The sequence below is a fragment of the Cupressus sempervirens genome, chromosome 1, assembly GCF_028749045.1.
Source record: "Cupressus sempervirens isolate cs-2001-9-10 chromosome 1, ASM2874904v1, whole genome shotgun sequence".
Classification (NCBI taxonomy): Eukaryota; Viridiplantae; Streptophyta; class Pinopsida; order Cupressales; family Cupressaceae; genus Cupressus; species Cupressus sempervirens.
Window position 1 is genome coordinate 762,024,807 of NC_143118.1, and position 10,735 is coordinate 762,035,541.

At 35.8% G+C, this 10,735-nt stretch overlaps 1 protein-coding gene across 1 annotated transcript; it reads right to left on the minus strand.

Moving 5' to 3' along the window:
* Positions 1-1,385: 1,385 nt before the first annotated feature.
* Positions 1,386-9,165, minus strand: LOC149580129 (COMPASS-like H3K4 histone methylase component WDR5B). The gene is made up of 2 exons (XM_089789640.1): positions 8,264-9,165; positions 1,386-1,816 (listed from the first exon to the last, which is right to left on the minus strand). The coding sequence occupies exons 1-2, from the start codon at positions 8,996-8,998 to the stop codon at positions 1,523-1,525; spliced, it is 1,029 nt and encodes a 342-aa protein (XP_089645766.1). The 5' UTR covers positions 8,999-9,165; the 3' UTR covers positions 1,386-1,522.
* Between the last annotated feature and the right edge of the window lie 1,570 nt (positions 9,166-10,735).

Sequence of the window (10,735 nt, forward strand, 5' to 3'; positions counted from 1 at the left end):
GTCTGAATTGACAAGGCAAATTCAAGCTCGAACAAGCGATGGAGTGCAACAAACTTCAAAATTTTATCAAATAAGTAAAAGTTAAAATAGGAAAAGAATAGCTATTCCAATAACGAGCACTTTTTAGAATGGACACATGCTCATTTTGGGGCCAAAATAGGAATACAAATTCCAATTCCTAATCCTGATTTGGTGCACTAAACTGAGGATTAAAAATAAATTCCTATTCCAATAAAATTCCCACAAACAAACAAGCCCTTAAGATGCTCGTATAGCATAAATATGCTTTCAAAATCAATTTCACCCTTTTCCCATCCACCATGATTCTCCTTATACCTTTAAATGTATGGGGATTTTCCTATGATGGTATGTGATTCTCCTTATACCTTTAAATGCATGGGGATTTTCCTATGATGGTATGTTGCCCTGCCTGGAGGGCTTATGATTTGGATAGACATGTTCCCATTCTTGCCTTCCACATTGAGAATATTGTTCTAAATCCCTTTTATTTCTAAGTTGTGTCTTCATTCTATCCTTTGAAAACCTTCTCGAAAGATCAATTTGTATGTTTAGGTGTCCATATTTAGCATTATTTCCTAAATCCCTTAATTTACCTCCTATAGTGCATTGCCAAAATCTCACCCTTCCCATTTGAGCATCCATAATCTTGTCTATGTTCCCTATATTTCAATCCTTCTTATCCTTCCATCTCCCAACATCCAATTGCTGAGCTTCTTTTGATTCTAAAACCCAGATGAGTCCTTAGCCCACCATGTTCTTTTTATGTGCAACCAATTGCACTTAGCGCCCAAAGGCTCTCTCTTGCCTCCCAATCTGAATGTTACCAACAAAATCTACAATACTATATCTTCAAAATTGCACATAATATTTAAGAGTCCAACTATTTTTCCATTTCAGCACCTTCAAATTATACATTGTATAACTTGATTTTCCCTTTCAGCACACCTTCAATATTGTAAATATGACTACATCCAAAAGCAATGTGGTCTTATTTTAGATATTAGATCTGTTTTAGAACAGCTAGGTTTACCTTAAAATATTGTGTTTTTAACTATTCTTAATTTTGAGACACTAATGGAGGAATACGTATAATATACATGTACTCATGCACCATACCCACATACCATGACTAATCAAAGTATACCTCAAATTTGATATACATTGTTCACCCCTCCCATTTGATCTTTATGACAACCTTCCAAATTTCCTTCACAGGCTTAAGTGCCATCCATCAGATTATCATAACATGATTTATGTTTAACAGACCTTTATCATGGAGCTCGTTTAAATTCAATTATTCACAAAAAACTATGATTAGGAAACAAAACCCATAACAATGACCCATCATTGTAACCACCAACACGTTGCCAAAAAAGCTTGTTGATTGAACATAATTATATGACTCGGGAAAAAGTTCCATAACAATGGCCCACCTTAACTAGCCAACTCTTGGAATGAAGCCAAGCAGAAAATTTTCTTGATAACAGGCTACATCCATTGCTCAGTTTGGATCTTGAACCCAAATTCTTATAGTTTTGTCATTATCTAAAGAACAAGACGCTATTTTGTTTTCAGTAGGATGGCAAGAGACACTTATTACCGTGTCTGTGTGACCATCCAACTTCTGGAGAATGTTTTTAGATTGAAGATCCCATATATAGACACAATTGTCTTCTGAGCCACTAACTATGTATATGCCATTAGTCACGGAAAATGTAGAAAAAATACAGAATTTCTTATTTAAATGACCGCTGTATGTCTTCAAAAACTTTCCCGTCTGGTGATTCCAAAGCCTCTGCAGAGACCCAAAAGAAAACTGGAGTGAAGATATTGGCATTTCCATCACAGAAAGAAATTTGAGAAAAGATTACCATAAGATGCAAATTGAAAACACCTGAATTCTGTGTATCCAGATAGTTTCTTTTTTAAAAAAAAGACTGAATTGAATACGTGTACACAAAGGCCCTGTGGGCCTGGAGTTCATATCTGAAACATCTAGAAAGCATTGGAAAGTTTAAAGAAAAGCATAAGCATTTCTGAGCTACAAATAACAGGCGACTCTGCGCCAGAACTGCAAAAAGAACCCACCCCTAAACTTAACTAAAATGAGAATTGAATGACGCATGTAGCATAACTATGAAGGTGTATCCATACCCCACAGATCAACACAGTTTCTTGCCAGACCAATGATTACTACTTATCTCCAAATGCCATTGCACTAATATAAACTGTTGCAATTAGTTGTGTTTTTTATGTAATTTTTGTATATTTTGGATATTTATCAATATTTTATAATCATATCAGTCCTGGGTTATTTTTTTCTAAATGACATCCCCAAACACTGAACCACAACCTACATCATAAGTTAGCATCTAGTCAGTTGTTATATGTAGGTTTTAAATACTTGAGAACTAGACAATGTTTTCTTTTTAGAATTAAATCCCCTGGAGTACAAACAAGCAAGAAAGGCGTACATGAGAGGCAACTCCTTAAGCAATTCAACATTACTTTCCTTGCTTTGCCTTGGATCATTTGTATTTCTATTAATGAATATTGTTAAACTTTCACAAAAATTTGTAGGCCAGTAATTCGCAAACAACTCTCACATGTTGAATTTTGATGAGAATAACTTGTGGGGTATTTGGTAAGTCTTCCCATGATTTCATTGGAGTGGACTAGTTTTCTCTAAAGAACCTAAACAAAAAAGGGGCAAACCTTGTTAAAAAGCTGTTTTAAACTCAAATTTCCATATGGAGACGCTCAATCTCTATATGGTTGGGGAATTCGAATATATATGTATATATTCAAATTTAATCTAATTTAGGCAAGAGCCTACAACACAACAGTTAAGTATGAGCCTCTCATTGAGGAGGTCTTGAGTTCGAATCTAATCGAGATTAACACATAATAAATAATTAATCTTAACAATAATAATAAATTAATTTTTTAAAATTTATTTTTAATTTCTTATTTATATATTTCAATATGATAGTATTTAACTGTTGTTTAGTTTCAAATTTTAAAAATATATTTAGTTTATCTTATTTAAATGCAAAAGCGGAATTATCTAGCTAATTTTAAAAATTAGGGAGTTTCATAAATTTTAATATAAAAATCAGCTTATATAATATGCACAAGTCCAACTATCATGTAGTATTGATATATTATTACATTTTATATTTAGATTTAAGTTTACTTCACTTTAAATATTTATTAAGCTTAAAGGTTGATGTGTGTCTTTTATTATAAAAACAACAAAACTAGGGTGCTGATCCTATGCAAAGACATACCAACTGGTCAAGAACAGACCACTGAGAGCAAACGTAAGTACAGACCACTTACAACGTACTAGTAGAACAACCGGTAATCCACAACAAGGGTAGGTTGAGATTTCTCCCACAACTTATGGAAAAGTCAGGAAAAAAAGGAAGAACGATCTTTCCTCTGCCAATTAACAATAGTCCAGACAATACTATCATTAAGAGCACCATCGCAAGTGGAGAAATCCCCTTAGTGAGATCATCAGCACAAGGAGCAGAATGTTGATGAGGTCAATACCTCATCACCTAAAGGTTAGAGCAGAACAAGAATAATAGGCACAGAAGGGTCCACGCAGTCAAAATGGACCACAAGAGCAGCAACAGGTGGAGTAGGATCCACAAGGCCCAAGGAAGCCATAAAACAGCAGAAGAGAAAACATCATTCTAGGAGGAATCATAAGCAGTCTACGATCAGAGGAAGCATAAGAAGCCAGGACAATCAGGTGATCACCATTAGCATCCTTCCACTAAGTGGTAGCTCCTTTAGAATACGAAAGAGAACAATCCATGGTCAAGTGACCAGTAGAGAAGCACCAACAGCAATGAAAGGGGAGAAAGTATTTTATCTTTTTATTGTTATCAATATTTAAAGCATATCAAGTTTTGTTATTTGAATATAGAAGGGAAATTATTTAACTAATGTTGAGACTATTGGAATTTTTATAGATTTTGGAGTAAATAAGTTTTTATCATTTACTCATGTTTACTTAGGCATCGTTTTTAATTTTTAGCTCTTTCGTAGTTTCATTGTGATTATCTACCAGCTCACCCTCCTTGCCTCTATAAGAAAGGCTCTGTGCATTATTTCAGATCATCTCAATACATCTTATCTCATTTTGGTGAAATATAACCCATTTCTTTTTCTTTAAGGTGTGTTTGCAAGTTGCAAGATTCTTCATTGGATTATATCTTATTCATTTTCCTGAAGACAGGTCATGGAGAACATTTTGGAAATTCTATTCCGTGAATTTGTGGAGGGCGTTGTCTGCCATTGGGTTATATCTTATTCATTTTCCTGAAGACAGGTCATGGAGAACATTTTGGAAATTCTATTCCGTGAATTTGTGGAGGGCGTTGTCTGCCATTGGGTTAACACTGAGATTTTATTACTTTTTTGTTGAAAATGTACTTTTGCTTACAATAGAAAAGGAAATCTCTAAGACTCTATATTTCTATTTTACTCGGGATAAATTCAATGTTGGCATGGGTCAGAAGGTTTATTAAAGCCTTGCTTTTTTCAGTATGGTAGAAATCATTGAAAGGATACTACAGGTGCTTGTTCCGGAGTTAGCTACCACCAATAAACCTCTGTGGAAATGCTGCAAATTCTTCCTTCATGTTTAATGTGAATATATTGGAGCTCTTGAGGTCTGCGAAGTCCTCTCAAATATAAGCGAGATGCAATGTTTCAAAGGCTGATAAAATAATAAGTTTCTAACCAAACAGGTTGCTCAAGTTAAAATGGAAGACTAATCTTATGGCCCTAGATTGCAGTCTTATCTGGCGTCCTTGTGTACGAGGGTGGTATCTATTAGTTTTGTTTCGACTCTGTTAGGAGCTACTGATACTGGCTTTTTGCAAGGTTTTTACTTGAGCTGGGCACTCAGTTTTGTGCCCTTTTTTTGGCATATTTACATACTGGTTTATGTCTTGGTGGTAGTCGCCTCCTCTAGTATATTGCAATCACCAGTATATGGTTAATCTAAGTGAACTTTTGCCTTCGTTATCAATATATATGGGAGAGAGACATATATGTATATAATAATTAAGTTATTAAAATTAATTTTAAAACTAAAAGCTAAAACTTTTCAGATGCATCATAATCTAGAGGCTAAAACTCTATAAAATGTATTATCTATTAGCATGCCTTTGTCATGGTCAAGCAACTCTAAAATATTTCGGGGTTTTCCATCATAGATTGATTCCATCATCAAGAACCTCATCTACCACGAAGAACACTGTTTTTTTCAAGTTGTATTCTCTAGTATTGCACTTGATAAATTCCTCGCAAGATCACAATAAATGACACAACAATGCCATCATGAAATAGAAGAATTTCCAATTAAAAAAAAGCACATATTCAACACCCAGCACACATGCATATTGTTACATTGAATGCATCAACATTTTAAACATATCACACAAAAAAAGGAGTTCTTTTTTGAGACACTTTACCTACATACAAAACAATTTGTTCAAAACATGAAATCTAGACATATCTAACAAACTTTATTTTCCATCATTTCCATTTAAAATTCAAAGCATGAAAACCCTATTCTCATGCTCTTAAATCCTTTTTTCTTTCTAGAATCTATAGAGAGTGTTGTGAGGTGCCGACGGGAAGGACCCTGCATGAAAAATGTAAGCATGGTATTGCAAGTGCGATCAAGGATACAATAACCTGCAGTTATTTGCAATTTTAATAAAAGAGGGGATATCCATTATTTGAAATACCAGCTTGGTTGCATTGGTGGCCGAGAGTAAAAAAAAAACAACTTAATTGAATACTTCCTAGCAATGAGAAGAAGAAATTTGAAAGGAAAAATGGCAAGGAAAATCATTTTAGTGGCGATGAATTCTACAAACACCCCTGTTTCATATAGAGATCCTCTTGGCCAGAGAATTCGGTGTTCCTCCGCTTGCAATAAGTTCAAACCATCTATTTGAAATAAAATTTCTTCATTCCTCACAATATTACAAACACACAACCTTTGCTTGAAGGTATTGCCTAGAATGAGAGGTGTTGCAAGGCAAGGATGAGAGTTAAAAAAAATTGATAACGCGAAAATAACATTAAATCTAGAAAGCAATTATATTGTAGTGCATTGGTAATTGCATTAACTATTGTGTAGGGTTTACATTAACTATTGTATTGTGTAATTGTAATTATCGTGTAGGGTTTACATTGTACGATACCAACTTACATGCTTCTAGTGGCCCATTGTTAAGAGGAAACCATAAATTCACATGCAATAGTGTAATTGTAGAAGATCAAAGAAGAATATGGAAGAAAGGGGGTTGTTGCCTTTTATCTAAAGGAAGGGCAAGAAACGAATTTTGATGTCCTTTTTTACATTTTAGTGGCTTCAATTGGCACATTGGTGTTCTTGGAGTCATAGATGCCTCACATGGTATCAAGAATGTTGATTCGTGGTGCAATCAATTGTAGGGGATGTTCAAGAAAGTTGGGTGAAGCATGTTGTCCAGATTGTAAGACAATGCAGCTGCATTTGTAGTTGTAAGGAGACTTATTTAAGAGAGACGTCACATCATTTCATGGAGCCCTTGTGCCCACTACCTTTATTTGAAACTCAAGGGCATCAGCAAGATTAGATAGATCAAAAATGCTGTTTAGATGCTATAAACATTACAAATTTTCTATACAAGCATAGTTGGGTGCTTAAATTGATTAGAAAGCAAACTAAAGGAAAGGAGTTTGAATGATCAAGATGGCACGATTAGCTACAAAACATTCTCTCTTTGTACAGCACTTCCAAGGGCATTAATAACTTCTCTAAAGCACAAGTTTGTGTACAGTGCATGGTTACACACCATATTCCAAAAACCTAGAAGTGGGCAACATCATGAGAACAGTGTTTGATGAGAATATAATATCCAAGTCTCACACAAAGTCACTCCTAAGTTTCACAAGTAGTAACGACTTGTAGTTCCTAAATACAGTCATTAAAGTGTTTAAATGGCATAAACCGGCAGGGTTAAGTATGTTCTCAACGTCTTAATGGTGCTACCCTTTAACCTGCTGGGGATTCCACTTTTAAACCCCCCCAGGAGGCGCTGCCCTTCAACGCAAGCAGGGGCTCCACTCCCAGAGCCCTGACTTGGAAGTCAAGACTGCATATTCACCAAGCCTGACTTGGACTTCAAAAGTCCTCAACTAGGTCTGTTGTGTCTCAACACAGCGGATCAGATTCAGTATGGAGACATCAGAAATTTTGCTATCACATATCACACATTGTCTTCTTCCCATGAAATATGCATTGAAAAAGTAAGAATTCGGGATAAACAAGACAACTTCATGACGACTAAAGTGTGCAAAATAACTGAGATTGGAAAGGAACGAAACAATTTCGAATAGAGATGGAAAATTAGAGTTTATTCAAACATGTAATCATAGCCATTCACAAGTTTAAGAAACCTGTAATAGAATAATTAATCTACCCTTATAAACCTTTATTAACTAATGTAATAATTTTATGATTAATACAGGTGGAGAATTATATAAAGAGCTTTGATTCTGCAATATTATCATTAAGTTTCATAAGCTGCTGCGAGCTACGAAACCAGAGGTAGTAACATAATTATAAATACTTGCTGGTGATATATAATTTTATAACTGATATAGGCAGAGTTATGCTGATAAAGAAGAAATCCAGTGATTAATCTTAACGAATTGGAACAAGGTGAGCTTTGAGACATTGACTCTCAAAATTATGTTCTTTTGTCAATGGAATAAATCCAACGGTTGTCAATGCCCAGTTTCCATTGGAAATGAATAAAAAAATTCAAATTATAAATACTCGTCGCCAACAAAGATGAATAGTTTATTTAATTCCTATTAGTATTGTTGGAAGGAAATGGTGAGTTGATATTTCTATTTGCCACCCTTACAATTTTTCCAATAACGCCTCTTCACATTATAGTAGATTTCAGACGCTTAAATTTTCAAAATTATGATTAATTTACTCGAGATGCGGAGCTTTAAAAAATGTACATTTGTATTAACATTTTGGATATCCCTGCTTAATCCCTCGTCACAATAGAGGAAAAAGACTTACAAGCAAAACAAAAATTACTTAACTAAAGCTTCGCCGTTAAATTGAAGGAAAAATTGTTGAACTGAAGCACTTTTCCTGAAATTCATTAAAGAAGTGAAAAACATGTAGAGCAAAACAAAATGTTACCATAGTGTTATCAAGTGTTCCGGCCAAGATGAACTTCCCATTGGGCGAAAACTTGGCAAACGACATGGGCGTATTCTGTTCATCTCCAAGTGTCCCGGAGCACTGCCACGTGGCAGTGTCCCAGATCCTACAAACTCCATCGTACCCACAGGTGGCTAGCAACGAGCCGTCGCGGTTAAAATTGACGGCCGTGACGGACTCCTGATGGTCCGCCAAAACCTTGACGCACTTGCCGCTATTGACATCCCAGATTCTAACAGTGTCGTCAAATCCCCCGGAGGCAAGGAGGCTTGAACGCGGGTGGAAATCCACGCAAAATACATGCCCGGCGTGACCTTTTAGGGTTTGAATGCTGAGGGTTTCTTTACCGGGTTTCCACGAGCGAAGGGTTTGGAGGGACGAGGTGTCGTAGAGGCGGACGGTGGCGTCGTCCGAGGCGGATGCGAGGCGGAGCGAATCAGTGGACCATGCGAGGTCAGAGACTCCGTGGGTGTGCCCTACTAAAGAGGTTTTGGTGGAGAAAGAAGAGGCAGAGTAAATGCGGAGGGTTTTGTCGCCAGAGGCGCTGCCCAAGAACTGCCCCGAAGGTGAGAACTTCACGGCCGATACAGCGGCGCCGTGGCCTTTAAGGACGTGCCGTTGCTTGTAGGGTTTAAAGGATGCCGATGAAGACGACGACATGGGGTGGGCACTTGTGAGCGGCAGCGGCGACTGGGTATTTTGTTGTGCTGCCATGGATTGGCCGAGCTGCAGTTCGTGGGGAGAGACCAAATTAACAGAATTTCAAATTTTCCTACCCAGACATCGGAAATGAGAGCAAAAAATTTGTTATCCGGAAAGCTAAGGGCGATCAGATTAACAATATTTTAAATTTACTTAGGCTGAGGTCCTATGGAAGGGGCTTCCTATAAAATAGAGCGGAAGCTGCGTGCTACTTAAAATAAGCTGAAAATTTAAATTCCCTCTAAAATTTAGATTATTGACAAATGGCAAAAAGCATTCCTAAGTTGGTGGGGCTATTTCCAATTCCACCCTTTTTTCATCCCGTTCCTAAAAACATGGGGCTTCTATTTTTTAGGGGAAGATTCTAAATAATCCCATAGCAAAATTATATTTTGCTCATGAGACCACCCACTTCCTAGAAAGTAGAGCTTAAGCCCCCCTCATGGGACCGCACCCTTATCTAGAAATCGACAATGGCAGCAAAAAATTTGATCTACTTTGAAATTGTTGAGTGCATACATACACGGAAATCCTTCTCCAACCAACCGCACCTTGTAAACAATGAGCACACTGTAGGTGTGGGAGGTCATTTAGGAGAATAATTGGTCTATTTATAGGATATTTATGTTCATAGGATTTTAATAATAACTATAATGCAGATTAGAGATCTTTAGCTGAAATAGAAAAATTAGTTTGTAAGGTGGTATTAGTTTGTAAGGTGGTATGTCTTGTATATTGTTAAATTGTTTCATTTTCATTGAAGCAAAATTTTAAACAATTTGTAACTTTTTCTTTAGATCTACTTTTTACAATGATTTTTTTATCAATAAGTTTGATGTTTTGTCTAATTATGTTTCTTAAATAAAGTACTTAAAAGTATCTGCTTCTAAAATATCCACTTAGTTGGAATGGGTGTTGTTGTATGTCGGTCACTTTGTGATAAAATGACACTCTATCTCTACCACTCCCATGTTGGAAAATAAGCACACAATTCTCATTATTTCTTAGGTATAGTTCATCTACCTCTTTCACACCTCAAATGATGAGAAATGTTTTCAATTTGGCTATTAGTATTTTAAAACTCCATTTAATATTTGTTCTTACGTATGATTTTTCATAATGATCTCACGTGAGATTAGATTTTTTGATGTAATAGACTAGTTTGTGCCCATTTTTTTTTTGCAATATGATAGAGTTGAATTTTCTCCTTACAAGCCTTGTTTTATTATTCATCAGTATCAAAAACTCTTGTATATTAATGTCTCATTTCTTCATCCATTTATAATTTTGTTTCATCTGTGTGTTCTTTCTTTTGTCTATTCTTGCCTCTGTAATCAACTTAGGCTTGCAGTATTTTTCGATGTTTTGAGTTTTCTTTAGGTTAAAACCCAAACCATCGTCAATGCTTCTAAAGGGAAGACCTAGATGTTTCTACCAAAAAGGTCTTATATGGAACAATTGTTAAACATTAAGAGTACCAATGATTATATTTAGATTCTTTTTACTTCCCTCCATTTTTTACTGACATACTACTACCCCAAACTTCACACTCATATAAGATCACTGGGTTACCAATAAACCAACAATATTTTCTCAGCTTTCCAATCTCATGACTTTGCATTCCTACATCTATTTTGTAATGAATATAGTGCCTCATTGATTCTTCTAGATCTACAAGTTTCCAAATTGAGCTTATTATGAGAATTGGTCCCAAAATATTTGTATTCATTCACCATCTCTAAAAGATCG

Coding starts and splice junctions, on each gene's coding strand:
- LOC149580129 (XM_089789640.1), bottom strand. CDS start 8,998: ATGGCAGCACAACAAAATACCCAGTCGCCGCTGCCGCTCACAAGTGCC. Junction 1,817..8,263: donor GAACACTTGATAACACTATG/GTAACATTTTGT, acceptor GGGTCTCTGCAG/AGGCTTTGGAATCACCAGAC.